Source organism: Melanostigma gelatinosum, assembly GCF_949748355.1.
Source record: "Melanostigma gelatinosum genome assembly, chromosome: 13".
Taxonomy (NCBI): Eukaryota; Metazoa; Chordata; class Actinopteri; order Perciformes; family Zoarcidae; genus Melanostigma; species Melanostigma gelatinosum.
The window spans coordinates 18,631,847-18,653,736 of record NC_136646.1 but is presented as its reverse complement, the minus strand read 5'-3'; the positions used below and the strand labels follow the sequence as shown (position 1 = coordinate 18,653,736).

Below are 21,890 nucleotides of genomic sequence, written 5' to 3'. Positions count from 1 at the left end.
TTCCCAGCATGTGAAGAAACCCTCACTTTTGCATCTCAGTTCTGTTTTGTGTACATCCGAAATAAAGCACGAGGTTCTTGAAATGAATGGGACATGAAGAACGCTGCGATTGTTACTTGATATCAGCCGTTAGCTCCGTCTACACTCTGCTGCTGCTCCAGTGCCTCAGGACGCTCACGTCTGCACATCCTCGCACCGATCCGAGGCCTCGTCTGGAGCCCAGAACTCGTCTTCCTAAAAGGAGGAAAACACACACTTATGCATTCGAGTAATTAGTGCTAATCAGCCATGCACTTACCTAGCAGGCGGCCATATTGATTTCAGAGGCTAATCAAGGAAAAGGCCTAATGACATGGCAATTAAAATGCTTCAGAACGTGAATTACACATGCAATTAAATGCTACGGGGATCCAGTGTAGTATAAAATGATCTAAAGTGTGGTCTTCTGCAGTCAGAGTGATGAATTCACGCAGTCTATTTCTTCATCTTAAGCTACTCCGCAGGCCGGGTCTGTACATGTATCTATGGTCATATTAAAAGAAAATCATCCAACAAATTATATATTTACAACTTTAATCTTTATTTCTTTAAAATAAGATAAAAGACAATGTGCTATTATCAATAATACAAGTACAAAAATGTATGAGAACACAAGAATATACAGCACAGAGCATGACAGCGACAGCTTTTAGGGAACATATATGGTTCAAACTGATAAAGATCCGTGGTATATCATGAGAAATAGACAAAGAAAGTGGGCTGATCAATGGAAGACTGGAGATAAACAAGAAAAAGATTGAAAAATAACCAAATGTAGTCAACTTGGCACCAACAAACCTGCTCTCTTTCCAGTTTCAGCCAAAATGCTAGAAAACAGTCTCCAATAAATAAGGCACTACAATGGGCCCGAAAGCAGGAAAAGTATGTGTGCGAGTGTGTGTATCTGTGTGTGTGTATGAATAATCTGATTAAGTGGACCACAACTGATGATAAACTTTCACATTTTATATCATGCATAAATACTTATTCATCTTAAAATCACTCTTAAGATATTTCTATTCATAAACAATGACATTAAAGGGAATTTAGAAGGACGCCAACGTACCGACATCCATATTTAACAAACAGTTAAAGCAAAACACAGCTTGTGACAAAAAAGAAACAAACCGATGACGTGCTGGTCGATAACCTTTTCATGTTTACCTCGGGTGAGGGAGCTGACTGACGCTGCATCACACACACACACGACTGTATGTGCGTCGCATGTTGGCATGCTCGTCAATGGCAGACAATGTAGTGATCAAGTGCAATACTGAATTATAAGCACTGCTGAAAAAAAACATCAAACTTAGAAGTAAAAGTTGAGGATTATAACACGTTACTGGTTAAGGCAACTCTGACAATGAAAGATAGTAAGTGTAAGTCGTTTCTGTTTGGCAGATGCCTTAATGTTTGGCACCACAAAGAAAAACCAAGAAAGTTAACCGTAAGATCTGGAAGCAGGTAAAATCTAGATGCAGCCCATGACGAAGAATCCGACATGTCGTCACTCTCTTTGTCAGCGACAGTGAGACGATAGTGTTTTATTCATGAGGCAATAAACTGACATGAACAGTCCATTCAGCCGCCGACAGTCACTGAAAATAAAGTCCCTCTGGCAGGCGTTTAAGTTTCTATCCCACCTGTGAGATGGAGATGGATGGAGCGGCGGGCTGGAGTGGTGGAAGACTGTCAATGATGGTCAAAGTCTCATAGCAAATGAATTGCACCCAGTTGAGGGTGAACTGCAGTGAGGCAGCTGGCGTCTACATCTCGTGGGCGGCGAGACGATGTTCTGGCACACCGTTGGCATGAGCCACCACCGTGTTGTTCTCATTGAGGCGCCTCACACGGTACATTTCATAGTGGATGCTGCTGGTGATGTCCTTAATGTTCTCCATATGGGTCCTGGAAGAAACATACACACCCGTTAGAAACCAGTACAAGAGATGGACACACCTCAAAACCTCAAGACTTTTTGGTGGAATAACCATATCAAACACAAATTATTACATTTCATAAAACACACACTGACACAAGGCTGCATGAAAACAGAAACATTTAAGACCAAGACAAAATGATATGGAGACAAAATTCCCTCACCTGATGAGGAGATCCCGTAAATAGGCAAACTCACAGTGGGCTATGTTCTCAACTGGAGGAGACAGAAAAGTTACGAGTTATCAGAAATAACTGAAAGTGAGCGAATACACACAAAAAGGACAGCATGACAGTTGTGAGGTCAGCTTTGGTGCCATTACAGTTTCCTAAACAGTCCACTAGGTGGAATCAGTGACATCAGTGTGACGTCCCTGTAGACCAAGAGCTGCTGTTTGTTGTCTCAACACTCAAATGCCCTCAGCCAGTGCAGAACTCTGGAGAGTCCTCCTGAAGAGATAAGCTTGTATGCGTGTGTGTATGCGTGTGCATATATAAATTTGAGTAAAATGTACGTATATCCTATGAGAGCATCCACAGTGTACCCTTTGTGGTACAAAGGGGTGTGTGTGTGTGGGCAGGGGGGACCAAGCAAACACATCAGACCTCTTCAGACAGAGTGCGTCTGCTAGAGGCCTGAACCAGCTGTATGGCACACGGCACCAGTCTGCACACTGAATGGAGCATTGTTTCATTGACTGACTGTCTCAGTGAGGTCTTTACCAGACTCCCCTTTTGTCTTTTCTTCTCAACAAAACCCCCGCTGGGTTAGTCATGTACACACCGAGGTATTCTGTACTGGAAGTGTCTCTTCCAAACTATTTGAATAAGGAGAACAAAAAAGTGAAATAGGAAAGAAGAGGAGAGAGAGTGATACCTTCAATGGTTCCCCACTTGGTCTTCCTCCCCAGCAGCCTCCTGCCATTGACCTGGTACTCCTGGTCGCTGCCCACCACAGCAAATGGGATCATCTCCTGCTCACAGGTTGAGTATCAACAGAGTCAGAAATTATTCATTTTAAGTACATTCAAAATGACTGAATGGTTTCAGGATAGCAGATAATAGAGTCGCAACTCCTGCCACATGTATGTGTAGTTGCTTTGAAAGTGTTCGCTCACCCTGATCTTCTCGTTGATCATTCTGTCCTCGGCATCCTCGTCAAATTCTTTCTGAGGGTACACGTCGATCCCGTTGGCTCGCAGCTCTTCCCCGATCTGGTGAGATCATGTTCACATTACAGGGCTTAATGCTCAATTACATTTCTGTTGACATTCATGTTTGAAGTGACCCATACCCGACATCAGTGTGAACAGATGTCTGCCCTGAAACGTCTCGCATGCAACCAAAAACGTCACACACACGCGAGGGGGATTGCCCAGTATCTCGAAAATACACACAGGAGTCGTTGAAGTCTAGGGACTGTCAACATATTGTTCGATTTAACAGATCTGGGTTCCCCATTACAAAGATGATACTCCTAAATCAAAACGTATGACTTTGCATGACTGGATGTGTGACGTCACTGCTCGATAGGGTGAGCGACCTGCGCAATGAAGTACGACTTGGAAAAACACACATAAATTCCAATATGACCGTTTGCATGACCAGCGACTGGATTTAGGACCACATGTGAAACTGGCCCAGATCTGGTTGGAAAAAATCAGATGCAAAAGATCACATCTGTGTCACTTGAGTCACGGATTAGGGCCTCGTGATGTGAACATAGGCAAAGAGAAACACAACAAACTTTGAACCCACTTCAGATTTGAAAGGATACAAACTAAGGCCTTTAATTGCAGGAGTAATTAGACGGACGCGCTTGATGCAGTCTTGAGACATCAAACAAATGTACCTTAATCTGGCAGGATTAACACTAATCTGCCTTCTAATCTACTCCAAAGGTCTGGGTTTAGTGGTTAATCGTTGTCTGTATACAAACAAAACAGAAAACCTCACAAGACTGATGCCTACCATGTGCACACACCAGGTCTGCCACGCACCGACACGAGCACACGAGCATGCACACATAAACCAGGGGGTTTATGCCGCTAATGAGATCCTTGCAGACTGCCAATAAAAACATACAAATGAACGGCTGCAGCCTTATTAACCGCGTAGAGGAAGTGTAGAAAGTAAAGGGTAAAGAAAGAGACGGATGCTCTTGAGTCGAGCCATGTTTTGTGACTGTCCAGAGAGCGAGGGGAGAGTGCAACTCCAGGAACTTATCTCTGGTTACTGCTCCACAAACATGGAAAAATGCACGCGTGAAGAGGGAGAAGACAAAAAAGAGCATGTTTCTAGATTGCAGATTAATGGCAGAAAAAAGAAAGACAGACATTTTAGACACAGGAAAACAGAAATCTATTAAAAGAATAAAGAAAAGAGGAAATGGCACCAGAAAAACGTTACCTTCTTTTTGAAGAAGTCCCTCTCCTCCAGGGTGAGTGTGTCGGCCTTGGCGATGACTGGGACAATGTTGACCACCTTACTGAGACGTCTCATGAATTCTACATCAAGAGGCCGCAGACTGAGACGGGGAGAGACAAGAAAACAAGAAAGATGACATGAGCTGTAACACAGAACTCCTCCACCAGGGGGCAGGTGTTCCCAACAATTCACCAAGATGGAGGAACTCCGGTACCCAACAACACACACAGTATCAACAGTTCAAACTGTCACCCATGACCTGATCATACTTTATACGTGTGAACATCTATTTGATGAGGTTGAAAGGAGTTGTGGTCAGTTTGAGTGGCCCCCAGTGTGACAAAAGCATCTGCATGTGGTTATGGTAGAGGATGCTGGCCTGGCTAACAACACTCTGACAAAGACTAGCTATTGTTAACAAGGAGTCTCATGCACTTATGCAAGAGCACGCTCAGAAAAAGACAAAAGTGCAAAATTGATTGCATGCTCCCAGACACCCACACAGGCCCTCTGTCTCTCTTGTCCTTCCTTCCTCTCTCCCATTAGACTTTTTAAGGCAATCCTTGAGCAGCTGCTGGCCAGCCCATGTGACATCTGCAGAGTTGGATCAACATGAAACCTTGCTGGATGGGGCGCGGAGACACGGGGCCTTTTCACACCAGCCCCCTGCCAGAGTAAAGACAGGTCCATGACACACGAATGAATAGAGGTGCAGCACATGAACAGTGCTGATGATCAACGGTGTGTGTGTGTGTGTGTGTGTGTGTGTGTGTGTGTGTGTGCTCAAACGAGGCTGACAATCCACAGCTGCCTTCAACATTTTCCCCAAGACCGGCCGCAGCGCTCGACTAGAGTAACACAAAAGCAAAGGCTGTAACATGCTCTGTGAAAGTATTACTTGATGGACACATGAGACTGTTTGCACTCTGCGTCTAATTTCTTCTGCTAGTATACGCCAACCCACTGAGCTCCGAACAGCGAGGCGCTGAACCAACAGTGTGGAGAGGGACGGCAGTTTATGCAGTTCGATCAGAGCCAGATGTGCGTCTCTGTAATAGATCCAGGGAGTGAAACTCGGGACATTGTGCTGCTGCAGGGCCTGGCAAGAGCAGCCCATCTTTCCTGTGTGTGTGTGTGTGTGTGTGTGGTGGAGTGCTGTTCTGGGATATGTTGCATCGTGCTGCGGAAATGTGTGTGGGCGTGTGTGTGTTCAATATGAGGGGTAAGACATGTTTCGCATTGCCTCACCGAGAAGCTTGAGAACAAACTAAGAAAGTCTGTATCTTTATATGATCTGTCAGCACATGCTCAACGGCTGCATCTCGTCGTCGATTCGTTGATACTCAACACACTGTTACTGCCAGTGACAGTGGCAGTTGTTGAAGTTTCAGGTTTTTTGTAATTCTTTTGTCAGCTAAGGATCAGTCTGTAATGCAGTCAAGAAACGCAGCAATACGCCAACAAAGGCAGGGAAGAAGAAGACAACGAGCTCGTGAACAGGAATGTTGACGATGCAAGGTCTGAAATGTGTTTGCAAATAGTTTATAAAGGAAGGAAATGCATTCAGCGCTTTTGTTCGACCTGAAAGATCTCAATGTGTTTTAATGAGTGAAGCTCCACAGTACACCGTTCGGATAAGTGTGTCATCTCGTGTGTTGTGCTCTCATGTCTACATGTGTCCTTACCAGTGTCCGGTCGGGGGGATGAAGTATATGCAGCAGTGGACTCTGGAGTCTGGAATCCTTTTCTTCCTGTTGATGTTGATCTCCTCCTGCAGGTACGCCTCGTACTGGTCATTAATGAACTTCATGATGGGCTGCCAGCTAGTCCATGGTGAGGGATGGATTGAGGGAACGGTGAGGGAGGAGTGGAAAGGGAAGCGATGAGGAAAAGAGGAAGCAACACCGAGGTAAAAAGAGGAAAAGAAGGTGTAGATGGGTAAAAGGAGGGCGATAAGGATATAGAGAGGCAGAGAACAGGAAAAGTAAGGAGAAAGGGAGGAGCATCTGGTTAGACACAATATAAATATTTCATTATGTCGTCAATGCAATGATGGTAAATTAGTAGCGTACCAGTTCTCATTGTTGATCTGGTCTCCAAAACCTGGTGTGTCAATGACTGTCAGCTTCATTCTCACTCCCTTCTCCTCGATGTCTGCACACAAAGAAATATACTTCAATGTCAAAAACACTTTTTGTACTTTATTAACTACGACTTAACCACGCACGAGAGATGCAAAACAAATGTAGCATGATTCTGCAACTGCACAGCTGCCAAATTAGAAAATGGGCTGGTTTTATGAGGCTAAGAATACAGTACAATCAAAGGTAGTTTCATCCAAGATTACAGTAATTAAAGAAAATTACAATTAGACAATTAGAGAAAAGTCGAGTGAAATAAGGAGAAGGTACTGTAAATGTTTGGAGCGACTACACGAGCAGTATGTAAGAGAAAAGTGCAAACAAAGAGGGAAATGGAAAAACACTAAGTGGCAGAGAATGAGATGAGTGGATTTTGGCAAACAGATGACGGTAAAAAAGAAGGGACAGAGAGAAGAGCTGAGGGGTTCAAGATGGCCATACCATGACTGATGGACTTTATTTCGATTGTTTTGGGGATCTTCTCCTGGGCTGTAGCCAGCACCGACTTACGGCTGACTTTAGACTTGAACAGCGTGTTCATCAGAGTAGACTTTCCCAGGCCACTCTGTCCTGTAAGCAAAAACACAGTCAGAGAGGCAGACAGTGAGACAGATACACACACCAGTCCACACACTGCAACATTGGTGCCATAAAAAACCCACGCAAGACCCATTATTTGGACAGTTGGGACGACTCCACGCTGTCAGTTGACAGTGACGAGCTGCAGGTGTACGCCAGCACTAACACCGTTAGAAAATCCATCAGGACACATGACTTCAACCCAAACACACCATCAATGAGACACATCGGATCCGTGGTAAACCAGTTTTTAAGAAAAAAGAAAAAAGAAAACAGAAGGCTTGGATTATTGTGCACTAAGCCACCAGAAATGAAGAATCCCCCTCCAACAGACCCGTAGTAAATACTACCTTCCGTTTTTAATTCTGGGTGAGACTGAGCCAGAAGAGAATGGATGCAAATATGAAAAACTACAACCTTCATTCATAATGTTTGCACACACATTTAATCTATACAAATGCATGAACGGTTGTCGTTTTCTTGGAAAGGACATGACAATACTGCGAGTCTTGAAGTTGACGTTTCAGTTGGCCGATAAAAGGCTCCCCAAATGGAGGAGATTATTCGAGGTCGACTTTAGCGTAGAAGAAGCAGCAAGACTCACTCCAGACTGTCCGAGTCATCGTAAACAGTTTGTTGATATAGATGGGACCCTCTGTGACTCCTGCACACCATGCTAACATCACCACGGGTTAATGAAGAGGAGTTTAGAGGGGCCCGCTGGGTAGCGAACATTCACAGTTCAACTTCAAGTTAAGTCAACATGGAGACCTTTACTGATTTATGGAGACAGTCGCATGTTCTGTACAAGAAGCACATGGATCTGTACAACCGGTATGGAAGCAAACAGCTGCATTCCTTCCTGCACGGCTCCCCTTTCTTAAAGTGGCGGTACATTAACGTCACCTAAACATGGAAACCAAGTTTGTTCAGTTTTGTTTACCATTGCCTCCACAACTTTATTTAAATCAGTCTCCAGCCTGAGGCTGCTTCTAAAACAAACTTCTTTTTAATGAGAGGATGAAACACAAGACCAACCGGCGCGACTTCATCCAGAGGAGACGTACAGTAGGGAGGCTGAGTGGGTTTGTCTCGTGTTGAGGTGTGCATGTGTAATTAGCTCCCGTTTTAAACGGTGTCTGATCACAGTGACGAGGGCTTAGTGAGAGAGCGTTTTACGTGGCTGCTTATTAAAATAAGTCTGAGGCCTCCATCTTCTGCCATGATTAGAGACAAAAGTTGATCCCAAAAAAAAAGAGAAATTGACTTTAGAGTCTGCACTTGATGACAAGGCTCACAGAATGAGAAGGAAAAATAGTATCCGTGACTAAAAAGCGACCCTTTCAGTGTGCAGTACGTAGAACATTCATTCAGGCTCAAACTAAATGTGGACGATATGACTGAAACGTCAGCTGGTGAGCACATGGGCGACTTACCCACAACCATGATGTTGAGCTCAAAACCCTGCTTCATGGCCTTCCTCCTCATCTGCTCCAGAATAGCGTCAATGCCCACGTAACTGAAGTCCACCCCGGGGCCACCGGCCTTCTCCCCGTACGGCCCCCCCACTGCTGGGGCCACCATAGCATCAGGCGCCACCGCCTCAGACATGGCACTGCTGCTGTAGCTGGGAATCACCTCGGGCCCTGGTTTGAAAGAGAGAGAGAGAGAAGGTTAGAGGGAATGCGATGAGGTGTGATAAGAGGGGATTAAGGGTATGAAGGGAATGAGGGTGGCTAGAAGTGGCAGATAAATGAAGAATCTAAGATTCTATGAAAACACCTGTTGAATAAGGAACAACGTATTGTACTCAACTGCCAAGATGCACAAAAACCTAAAGCAATACTAGATTTTGGGGAAAAAAAACAACTTATTAGCAGGGAGTTTGGTGAGAGGATCACGCCACCTCACTTCTGAAGGGAGGAAGTTATTAATGGTCACAGCCAAAATTGGTAAAACAAACCTCCGGAAAACTGCAAATTGATGCTTTTATCCTTTGTTTTCTGTATGTATTAACCAAGTAAGATATAACGTGTTAATAAACAGTGAGCCTCAGATGATTTGCTGGTCGGTGGATTTTATTACCTTTGGACAGAGTCCGGCTAGCCGTTTCCTCCTGGTTCAAGTATTTGTGCTAAGCTAAGTGGCTCTTGGCTGTAGCCTTATATTTAACGGATGAATATAATAATGTCAGATTTTCTCATCCAACTTTTCGAAAGAAAGCAAATAAGTGTATTTCACAAAACGCTGCTCAGTGCTTTGGATGCACCTCTTGTAAGACTGGAGCGGAAGTGACGGCTGAATCGGGTAAGTTGTTTTAGCTTGCTTTTCTCACACACACACACACACACACACACACACACACACACACACACACACACACACACACACACACACACACACACACACACACACACACACACACACACACACACACACACACACACACACACACACACACACACACACACACACACACACACACACACACACACACACACACACACACACACGGAGAAGCTGGTCTCATGCCAATACAGACTTTTGACTCAACAGAAAACTATTAGAAAATATACTCTTGCAGAACTTTGCACTTGGCAGGAGGTTATCCCTGCAGTTTGTTTTGACAATGATTAGCTTAATGTCCTCCTGTGGAATGCCTTCGGACATGTGTCCAATTGTAAGACAAATATTAAACTTTTAACATGCTCACAGAGATCTGTTGACACTGTTAACGGCCTCCAATATGCATGCAGAAAGTGGCTGAACCATAACAATATGTTAAGTCAGCGTAGGTGAAGAATTTACAGCGTGTATGGACAGTACTTCATGTAGCTGCTCCCCCCCACAAGGCCTCCCTTCCCCTCGCTCTCCCCAGTGCTGTGTTACTGTCCTGTTAATGTGAGAGTGGAAAAGAGGGCGACTGCTGAGGCTGAAACCTGATCCGCTCACCCAGTTAGCCCTGGTCTCTCTCACACACAGACACACAGCGAGAGCGAGTACATGCTTGCGTTTGTGCATTTAAACACAGTGGACGCCATGACACCGCTCACACACACACAGCCTTTCCTCCGTTTGATCACATAGCTGACCTGCAAGCCCATGAAATCCCGCGGACCGTCAGTTGCTGCCAAGAATTAAACAGCTATTGGCTTCCAGCTCGGACACAAATTTCACTTCACAACACTTGGCCTGCCACAAGGAGACGAAGTCCAGAGGACTAGCCAGTTCACTCGCACTACTCGGGGAAATTAAATCAACAGGGAATGACAAGTAGAAAGTCCACACACTTCAACCTGGCACTGCATTGATTAATGGAAGAAATTCAGTGAAGAATAACACCACCGTGGAAACTCAACAGAGGTTCGTATTCAACGTTGAGTCTTACTTTTCTAATGTGTTCCATTGTGTGTGCGTATGCGTCCCAGAGACCCACCTATGGAAGCAGCTCTCCTGGCCTCATTCACCACTTCCCCATCCTGTTCCAGCAGTCAGTCAGCAACTTACTGCCCTCCACCTCCCACATTCCCGTACCTCTGCTCGTGTCTTTTCTCTCTCAGCCTCACCCTTTCCTCTCTCCACACACTGATAATGTCCAATCTCTCTCGTCTTCATTTTCCCCTCTCCACTCCATCTCTTGACTTTCTTTTGTCTCTCCTGTTCGACTCCACCGTCTTCTTTTGGTCTGACATTACATCTTCGCCTTCTTTCTGCCTCCCACAGCTCATCTGGCTTTTATCTTTGACATTTCTTTGGTCTCCCTTTTCTAAACTCTCCTGAAGTCACTGATTTTACTGCCTTTATCTCCACCTCGCAAAACCCGTTTCTTTTTATCCTCTGCTGGACACTTTTCATGTCAAGCTCCCTCGCTGCTCCGCCAACACTTTTCCGATAGCTATGTGCTGTAAACAGAGACGTTGGCCAGGGGCTAGCTCACCTCGACAGGCAAGCATGCGACAACTGAGCCTCACCTGAGGCGGGATGCCAGCAAAGCAGTATGGACATGAAATGAATGGGGTTAACAGACACTTGAGGTAAAGTAGCAGCCTCGGAGTGCTCAAATATCACCCAAAAGCAGCTACACCTGCAAAACACTAAAATAAAATAACCCTCCTTCTCTGTTAATACGATACACAATGTCAGAGACATCTCAAAGCTGAAACAATGTTTTATTTTTAGGATTTGAATGCAAAACATTCAACTGTTCTAGTTTCTCAATTGTAAGAATTAACTGCATTTCTTTTTGATACTGAAATGAACATCTTTGGACAAACTGTTGAAGACATCACCCTGGACTTCGTAAACGTCATGAACATGGCTCAGTACAGGGTACTGCGAACAATACCACCCACATCTATTGTATTAACAAGCACACACACCGATCTCCCAGTGTGGGTGGAAAAACTTCTAAAGCCACCAAAACACAGAGTGAATGGAGGCGAGACAGAACGATGTCCGTGTATCCTGCATCTCAACGAGCTGGTTACCCCGACAGAAGCAGCAAGACTCTTCAGACCATCGTTAACCGTCTTTCATGAGGACACGCCGCCAGTTTGCCCGAGCCAAAGTAGAGTCAAACACTGTAAAAGACTTGGCAAACGCACAACACACACTGAAGAACACAAAGTGCCGGAGCATTACTGTGGGAAACACAGCTCGACCCAACAATGGAAATCAATCGCCTTCATTACAGGTCGTAAACAGTTTCAGACCCTGTGTCGTCAATTTCAGTAAACTACAAACCCAACAAGTTAAGCGTACCGTGTCAATTCTGCCGTTTTGAGTAAAAACCAGACAGGTGAAGGCCTCAGGAATAGTGAAACATCTGGATAAACTGACCATTTATCAGACCGAGGCATTCATACCTGCAGCTCTTCCATGATGTGCTTCCAAATGGTTCTTAGCCAGTAAAAAGAGGTGTCAGGAGACAGCAGGTTGGAGCATGACCCTATAAATGACATCTGACCTCCACATGATCAATGTCTGGCCCTGGTGGCAAATGGAGACATTTAAGATAAGCTACCTACAAAGATCAATGAGTGATTGGAAAGGATTTAGATTGGATAAAAGGCTATCAAACCCAATCCCACCCAATGTAATCGTCCTACCATCCCCCACAGCAACCCTGCAGAACTGCTCCTCCTTTACGAGTCAACAAGGGAGCTCAAAAGCAAACAGTGTTTAGTGACAATAACTTTATCACCGGAGGCCCAATAAAATGGCCTTTAAATTATACCCCAAGGCCTCGTAACATTTCAGGGAAATGCCGGTCTGATCCGACCACACCCACACAGTCCTAATAGAGTTTAACTCTAACAAAGATAATCTGCTCTAACTAAAGAACAGCTAGGAGTATTTGTTCCAAAACTTCGATTTTTATTGTCGAGCTATAAATTATAAATAAAGGATTTTCCTTCGAGTCTGTAAGACGGCAACATTAATTTTAGAAATTGGAAAGCATAAAAATGACTCACTGGACTTGCTGTGATCCTGTTTTCAATTACAGGCACTAAAGAACATTTTGGGTTTTTTTCTTGCTTCCAGCAGCATCATATTACTTTGCTTTCTGTAAACATGGCCGACAGTCTCCTATGGCACAAAAGCATGTTGGAGGAGAGAACAGAGGAGACACGAGAGACACAATGAGGAGAAAGTCAAAGCAGCAAGAAAAGATGTCGTCAAGAAGAGGAAGGAGGAGGAAGGAGTGTGGGGATAAGCACGAGATAAAGAGAAGAAGCTGAAAGGAAAAGGATTATTGAGTAGGGGGAGGTAAACAAGATAAGGCCAGGAAAAAGGGGACAGAGGAAGGAGTTTGGAATGGAGGAGGGGAGGAAACAGGGAAAAGGAGAGTAGCATTTGTGATTTATTCCACTTTTGGGTCATTCCTCACTAACTACACAGAGGCCTTCAAGCAGGGACGTATTTAAACATGTCTCTTTACGTTGCCTTTTTAAAGAAAAGACGAGCATAGAAGAACTGTGCCTGTGTTGTCTATGTTTAGTGGAGATGTGGTCAAAACCACTGAGCCTCAGCTGTCCTGGGTGTTGATCTTGACAGCATGGCAAGCAGGTCAGAGGTCATGTTCCCAGTTTAGGTTAAAAAAAATATATAGATTTATATATATTAAAAAAAAAGAGTGGCGCTGAGGTTCTACCCTCTATGACAAACCAGTAGTTTGACCCTCTGTACAAACAGACTTAAAATCACAAGAGAGGAATCCAGAGAAAAAAAAAAAAAAAGGACTGGAAACTTGGACCGAGAGAAGTTCATATGCAGGAGAGTGATTCACTCAAAGAAAACTCTTTAAAACTCTGATAAGTCTCTTTGTTTAGACATTTATAGGACTGCGTGAAACGACCAAGTAGAAAGTACCACCGATTTTATTCCACTTCTATGAGCCATGATACACCCTAATGTTGTCTTTAGCAGGAGAGGACTGTTAACACTTTCAGCATGACTCATCACGATGCAATATTGTTTACACCCATTATTAGGGACACACAGTTGGCCATTGCTGTGGTTTGTTTTAATTACTGTAATACTACTAATCAAGACATTAAGAGCACACTTACTTTGAAAGTGAAGTTTTTGTGGCTGACCGCAGTACTGCTCACAATCCCTTAAAGTGGGGAGGTGGCTTGAGCTCACTTGTTTCATGCCAAGTCATTCCACTACATGCCAAACACACGTTACCGTACTACTCCACCAAATGGGCCGTTTGCATCTTTGCTGTGGTCTAAAATCGTTTTTATGGGTCTTCTTTGAAAACAGTTGCTCCTCTTGTCCTTTATTTACATTCCCAGACAGGCCAAAGAAGCTCTGCATCTCGTCTCAATGTTTGTTTTGACGGTGACTCAGATGCTTCTCCAGAAGTTTGTGGGCTGCTGCAAATCTTATTCAATGTGATTAAATCAAGAAAAGGTTTCTGTGAGGCCTTTCGAATTTGATTTCCCCCTAAGAGGAAGAGATGGTACAAACACAATTGTGGAAAGAATAAAGTGCATGAGGCCATTACATTACTTTGAACTGGGGCTTCAACAGCCCTCCAGCACAGAATCAATAAGATACCCAGACCACATGGCCCAGGGGAGGAATATAAACACATACATAAACACATACAGACACCCAAACACATTTTCCCACCCTCTGACAGTGAATCTCTTAATAAAAAGGGGGAAAATGGAGTGGTGGCGGTGCAAACATGGTCTGTTGTGTAATTAAAGTCGCAGTGTTTGTGCAGCAAGACCCAGTTCCCAGAGTCTTACTTGTTTAGCTCTCTGGAGAAATCTGCCCTTTGACCCCTGCAGGGTCCCACACGCTCATCGTGTCACCTGGCACTGGACACAGAGTGTGTATCCGTCATGCGTGTGATACGCTTTCCTCTATTCCTAACATGTGATGTATGTCATGTGTACACTATACAGTATTTTGTACGCACGTTTGTAAGGGCATACATGACTACTTGTCACCTCCTAAGTCTTAATTCAATCATGGATCTTTCGGTCTACAAGGCCCAGGTTTTATTCAGTCAGTGCAAACGTTACTTTGCAGATGTTGAGAAATGTTGGTAAACTGCAGTAATGACAGTAGAAGACCACAGGTTCGTCTAGACTGCCACAGGAATGTGTTCAGCCTCCACACGGTGGTCGTGCACAACAGAGAGCTGTTGTCTTTTTAGGCTCTTTAACGGCCTCCTCACGAGAAAAGGGTTCTTGAACGGCAACAAAGTGCACTTTGCATGCTTTAGTCCATGCGTTATGAAAAACAAGAGTGCTTAACCTTACGGACCAACTTCTGAACCAAAGGCTCATTTATTTAATTTGTAACTCAACATCTACATTTAAGGAAAGCAATTCCACCGAACTACGACATTCCTGCAATTGACAGAATTTTTAAGCATTACAAAACAATATTCTAGCCCAAAGCAACTGTTAAACATGAACCCAAAAGTATGTTTACACAAAAGCTAACCGAGTCAGGAAGTTGCCAAATTTCCGAGGCTCTTTGAAAACATGGCTGAATAATAACTTGGCTAGCTATTATCTGCTAGCTGCTCACTGACAGGAGCTGTCGAAGTCATGAGCCAGGCTGTGGTAGCTAGCCAGTGTAGTTCTTAATCTTAGTGAGCGGGTCAAAGTGTATCAGTGAAATGCTTGGCTGACAGCAAGCGTAGGTCTACGGGACCAGAGGGCTCAGGAATCTGACCTCTGTCCTCACACAGACCTCACATCAGCGGCAACAGTCACAAGACGTGGAACTCTAATCAAACAAGATTCTCACATTCAGCTGTACGTCGGTGTGCAGCGGAACATGACAGCTATTATTATTTATATCAGTATATTTAAACATTCAGACTCTATTCCTCTCTTATAATACTCAGAGGTGAGCGGTCGGTAAAAGGCACGGTGGGTGTTCAGTTACACCTGGGGCAACCTATGGTAAATGTGAAAAGGCCCATTGTTGTTCCTGAAAGCAGTGCGATAACAGCAGCTCTTACACCGTTTCTGAAGAAAAAAAAGACAGTCTTAACGCCTGCTAACAAAAAGGGCGCATTCTCTCAGTTTAAGAGGTCAACTTTATTTTAATGTTAAGACGAGGAGTCTTAAGGTCTCCAAGGCTCCTAAAGAATGTTTCTGTGTATGTGCACGGACACACATCTATTGTTCTATTGACAACACAACAAGCAGGAATCCTTAGTCTCTTTGACACACTTCACAATCAGTGTGTGTGTGTGTGTGTGTGTGTGTGTGAGAGAGAGACAAATAAAGCCCGTCACTCTGGTCCTCTCCAGGCCTCAGCAGTATTATTTATGGACTGTGACTGACCCACATACAAAGCTCAAGAGTACAATAGAAGACATCACTTCAGAAGACCTAACTACTGACGATGATTATTTCCTCAGTCCTGATACGAGTTCGACATGATTTCCTGTTCTGACAAAGTGCGACTCCCTTTTCATTCAGTTCTTATTTTCTGCCATTTGCAAAGCAGGTTATATACACGAGTCAATTATGATGGCCTCCTCATCACTGATATTGATACTTCACCGTAATAGCATCATAATAAATGTCTTTAATGTGCGAGCTTCACACACTTGATGTGGAAGGTTTACTACTATCTGTTCTTACAGTCCGTGTTGTCTTTTGGAATTTTTAAATAGAACATGGCCTCTAAAACATAATTATAGACTCAGCTGACATTACTCACTGCTCAGAGATTAAGTCCCACACTTACAATAGGTAAGGACTGTTGCTGTTACTGTATTACAGTATGTCCTGATTCACAGCTGATCTTTTTGTGACAGATGAGGGGCGGTAAAGGTTCCGTTTCCTGAATGTCAACAGTATGAAAACAGTTTGTTTCTGTATGCCAAATTGTTTTAAAAGTTAAGCGACAACTGAAGCAAAACCTTTACACCTCTCTCTTTACAACCCATACTTATACTCAACATGCACGCATCCATGCACATCCACGCATCCTAAACGTGATATTCTGAGAATGTGCAGCATGTCGAGCTACAGAGACAAAACCTTATCAATTTTACGCGACGAGAGCTCTGGTTACATTCACGGGACATTCTGCATTTCATAGTTATGATGCTGAATTCCACAACAGATACATAATCTTACTGCACTGACTTATTGGCTGACTCAAGCATACACGGACAGACAAAGACATTCAAGACACAGAAGGTAACGATGACCTTTTCAGCGTCCCATCAAACACTAGTGAAAGGCCACTGTCTGTTCTCGCCTGGCAATGCACAGGGGCCACAACAGAGCTCCTTTCAACAGCTGTGTGTGTGTGTGTGTGTGTGTGTGTGTGTGTGTGTGTGTGTGTGTGTGTGTGTGTGCGTGCTTGTGAGGCAAAACAGAGGCGGGTGACTCTCTTAAAAGGTGAAGGGTGGTTGCTGTTTTCCATCGGTTTGATGTTATCAGAGAGCAATGCCTTTTATTCCTCAGGTCAATGCTAGGCAACAAAGCCCGGGTGATACAATGCAGCGGCTCAACTCCTTCCTCCTGCTGCCACATCGCCAGTTAGCCAAAAGCTCACACAATCACATTTAAACACAGACAGAGAGGCTAATCACAAAAGTTGACATGAAAAAGAAATAACTTGAAAGAGAAACTGTTTGGGGTGAACAAAGCAGCTCAAAAGAACAAAGAATTTGAATATCCTTTGATTTCGGTCAAAATTTGATACATAGCGTTTCCCACTAAATAGGAATAAGGACCACTTTTTACTGATTATCATTAAATAAGATGATTCCTTCACTGTACTTTCCAAAGCAGAAACTAAACTTAATTCCCTTCTGCACTCTGTGGACCCTCCTAACCACAAGTGTGGAGCTAACCTTTCACTTTGCCCCCACACACACACACACACACACACACACACACACACACACACACACACACACACACACACACACACACACACACACACACACACACACACACACACACACACACACACACACACACACACACACACACACACACACACACACACACACACACACATCTGAGCGCTTGCTATGCGATCATGTAATGGATCATCGTCAGAAACAGCAGAACACATCCAGCGTGTGCACAACGTCGGGAGGGAGGAGACATGAAGAAACAGAAAAGTGATTTAAACTGAGTAGGGGCTGAAACATGATGCAGCATCACTCTGTAAACACATACAGACTGAATACAAAGCTTGGCACAGAGCAGACACACACACCCCATTTAGGAGATGAAAGACAGAAGGAATGTAAAACTTCAACAATAGTAATTACACGAACATGCAAACACACACACACACACACACACACGCACGCACGCACGTAAATTTAAAAAAACGTGTTAAAACCGAGTGTAAGAACTGGAAAACTCTCACATATAACTGGACTCACAAAACACTTTTCTCTTCAGTCATTTTGCATTTTGAGCCCGACACTCAACTGGTAAAAACAACAGTAACATATGGACACAAATAAACAGCTGGGTTCCCGAGTCAAGTATGGTAGGCATGCAGCGATATTAATCAAGTCAAGTATGGGGAAACGACAGATGATCAAATCTGTTCTTCCGCTGAAGAGAAGGAACATGGAAAAAAAAAACACAACAAAGGACAATTTACTCCCTGTAGATTCCAACTAGTTTCTTACAAACACACCAACACACACACACACACACACACACACACGCCCAGATACTCTCCCGGTATGCAAAACACTCACCGTGTGTGTATGAGTCGTCCCCTGCCAAAGCGCAGCGCTCCAGTGAGAGGCCAAACTCTGCTGAGGCTCTGGAAGCTCCCTGCCTGCCCCTCCCACCCAGGCCTGTCATGTGACCGAGCACGCAAAGGCAACCAGAGACGCCCACTTCCTTCAAACCCCCCACACAAACACTCCTACACAGAAAGAAACGTCCAACCTGTATGCACGCAAAAAATTAACTTTTACTGTGAAAAAGTAGCAGAGTTTAAACATTGAGGAAGGGGGGGGAGAATGAGCTGGACGTTCGAGAGAAAAAGGCTGAAGAAGGAGCCTTTGGGGCAGCCGAATGTCTTCTCTCCTAAACCCCCGGGATATACAACCCTAATTATCTGACCCTCTCATCTGCTCCTCAGGCGTTGCATTCATCACATCCCATTCATTCCTCTCACACAGACCTGAGACACATCACACGACCGAGATTCCCTTTGTCATCTGTTGGTGCACTGATGCACTCCGCTTTAAGTTTTCAAGATACAAACAAGCCCTTTGGCGCTCAACACCTTTGGGTTATCTCGTCATCTACGACTCAGGGCTGCCGTTCCCACAGGCATCGCATTCAGGCATCTTGTGTTGCGGAATGAGGAGGATATGAAGACATTTGTTCTTTTCTCAAAAGTGAGAAAAATGTTGAAAGAGCTGGTTGTTGTTGCATAATTTCACAGCAAACAGCAAATTATCACCATGAATCTAGTATCAAGTAGAGAGCCAACACAGCAACTTTAAAAAACAGAGCAGCAATTAAATTCAGTTTTCCAACATTAATGTATAATGTTTAGAGGGGAACCCAAAGAGATGACAGTTAAATTAAAGTACAACTCAAAAGTGCCTTCAAATTTGCAGATTTTCTGTTGAATCGACAAAAATGCAGCCTTAACGTATTTTTTTTTTAAACCTGGGAACAAACCAATTACTTTGGCCAAGTACTATTCTTATACAGTATGTATTTGTGTGATTAAAGAGGAGAGGAAACAGCTGTCTCCAGCCTCACAGGAAGTGTAATTACGCACCAGTGCAGAGATCAACCTTACAGCCACATGAGCAGACACACATGCGCACACACAGCGCAACACCTGCATTCCTCCAGATAGTCATGTTTCTTAAAAAGCAGGCACAAAGGCTGGAAAGATGGATTTGTTTCATTTCATTCTTTTGCTGCCAAGATAAACTTTTCTCGCAGCACATGTCGGCACCTCAATGTTAAACGCCCGTTACACCCAGATCAGAATGTATAGCGTGTCCAGCTAACCAATCGGAAGCATCGTTATGGGCCTTCAAAATTCTCCACTTTACCAAAATACAGTATATATACACAGATACTATGAGACAAAAAAACAAACACACACACAGACGGACTTGTTAGTGGGATTAAAAGCAGACTTACCAAATAAGGAGTTGGAATAAACCACCGTTATATTTACCGTAGTTTTACAATGTGGGAAACGGTACATTTTCCCTAAACTACGGCCCCCCGTCTTAAAACTGTTCAGTCTTTGCATTCTCTCTTTTCATCTGACCTCCATCTGAAACTCCACTTTATCGCCCCAATAAAAGCTCAGTGTTTAAAACGTGAGGTACTAAAATGTAGATAAAACTGACAGGAGTTACTTGTGCGATTAGAAGCTCCTAGTAAGTGAGTTTGCTGTGTGGGAGGACAAAGAGACAAAAAAATAAATAGTTTACATTTCATAAACTGAGGCAGAAAAAAACATCCGTTTGCCATTTCATGCAAAACATTTAACACCCAAATTCAATGAATTTAATGACTCAGCAGAATCTGCTGACATGGCATAGTTGCTCTGTTTGAAAAGAAATGACAAACTTTTCCTCTCGCCTCTTCCCCCACACCACTGCCTCTCTGCAGCCAAACTCTTTTACCATCTTTCGCGCTCACCAATAACGCCGGCTCGTCTTTCTCCCTTTTACCCCAAACCCTCGAGTCAACGTTTTTCTGAGCTCCCCAGAGTTCAGAGTGTAAATCTGTGTGACGCCCAACATACTCCAACTCACTGCAGGTTTTACTATAGCTCAGTCTGCGCCACCTGTAAAGCTCTGCAAGCTGACGACACGACTTCACAGATGTTAGTAATAGGTCAAAACAATAAAACAAGATAAAAACAGAAGATTTCCACTCCCTCCCCGTCGAAGATTCTTCTGAAAGTCGCTGACTCCTGAGTGAACCCTGCATGCACGCATAGTGACAGTGACATAATGCGTTTGATTCGACATAGCTTGGCATGCCGCTTCATTTAAGAGTAGCTGCCATGTTTGGGGACACGGCCATCTCAGATCAAATTGTCTATATATTTTGAGGCGACGGATGATGGGAGTGACAGAAGGTCAATGGCAGGGAGCGCCGAGCCAAGATGGTGTCATGTATTGGGAGGTGGAGTAGAGGGCTGCCTGGCTGACTCCCGACAATGTTCCCTGCAGCTGTCCAAGGACTTGCATAACAACTTGATGGACCCAAAATAGCATGAATCACCGGCTGCATTACATTAAATGCATCAGTGGCTGATTTTTCCTTCACAGAAAGAGTGAAGAGTAGAATATGTGGGAACTTTTGAGAGCGTAACACAATTGTATCAAAGAGAACACGGAGATATCTTGTGCAATGCCAGTTAGCCGTCATGACAATTATTTTAAATCAATTTCTCTGCAACAAACTATAACGTTTACCGAATAATCAGCATCTCTGGCAGCACCGTACATGTTGAGAGCATCGTTAGTACTGCATTGCTTGTATGATGCTCTTGTGCTGCCCATGTGAAAGATGTGGGTGGTGAGCACAGAGGAACTAAATGTTTCCTTTGTGTGTATTTGACTTTCTTTCCGTCTTTCCCACAGGGAATACCAAAGCCTCCATACAGGATATCACGAGAAACGTCAGTGTGTCTCTGTGAATACACATCTGTGTGTCACTGTGTTCATGGAGGTGTCACATGAATCCACTTTTCTGAGAAAAAAAGGATTTATAGAAGACCAAAAACAAACGGCTTCAGCAGCCTCACAACGGACGGTGCTGCATGTATGCAAACACAGAGCAAGACCGCTGATCGGCTGTTCGGTACGTTTCAAAATGTCAACTATAAACGGCCTTTAAATGCAGCACTGCCACAAAGCTTTCACAAGCTCAAGGCTTGATACCTTCCAGGTGTGAGAGACCAACTACCTGTGTGACAGCATCTCCTGCTGGCTGCTGGTAGAGATGCAGCAGTGCAGGCAGTGAACAGACCACTAAAACATACTGTAGTGACACAACTTTAACTATTCCTCATTCTACAGACTATCTCAGGAGAGAAACGCATACAGTGTAGTTATATACCGGTAGTTAATGTAGTATTGGTCCAACATTGTTTTACTGCATATACTTTGCCAACAAAAATGGCATTTCAAAGAGATTTCAATGTAACATCTCCACAATATAGATGAAAGATATAAAGATGATTTGATTTAAAAAAAAATGTAATTAAATAAAAAATTGATTAAAAAAAAAAATGGTT

General features: G+C 43.9%; 1 protein-coding gene across 4 annotated transcripts in view; it reads right to left on the bottom strand.

Annotated features, from left to right (window-relative positions):
* Positions 1-556: 556 nt before the first annotated feature.
* The window catches only part of septin9a (septin 9a), an 80,932-nt gene continuing 59,598 nt past the window's right edge, over positions 557-21,890 (bottom strand). For 3 of the 4 annotated variants that reach the window (XM_079282003.1, XM_079282005.1, XM_079282004.1), the window contains 9 exons: positions 8,561-8,770; positions 6,987-7,115; positions 6,477-6,558; positions 6,090-6,227; positions 4,387-4,504; positions 3,096-3,191; positions 2,855-2,951; positions 2,143-2,194; positions 557-1,947 (listed from right to left, as the gene is read on the bottom strand). In XM_079282003.1, the coding sequence (XP_079138129.1) occupies positions 1,806-1,947; positions 2,143-2,194; positions 2,855-2,951; positions 3,096-3,191; positions 4,387-4,504; positions 6,090-6,227; positions 6,477-6,558; positions 6,987-7,115; positions 8,561-8,770 (1,064 nt within the window). In that variant the 3' untranslated portion in view covers positions 557-1,805. Of the gene's footprint in view, positions 1,948-2,142; positions 2,195-2,854; positions 2,952-3,095; positions 3,192-4,386; positions 4,505-6,089; positions 6,228-6,476; positions 6,559-6,986; positions 7,116-8,560; positions 8,771-18,351; positions 18,376-21,890 lie in introns of those variants that run through there. The other variant, XM_079282006.1, reaches the window with a different exon arrangement.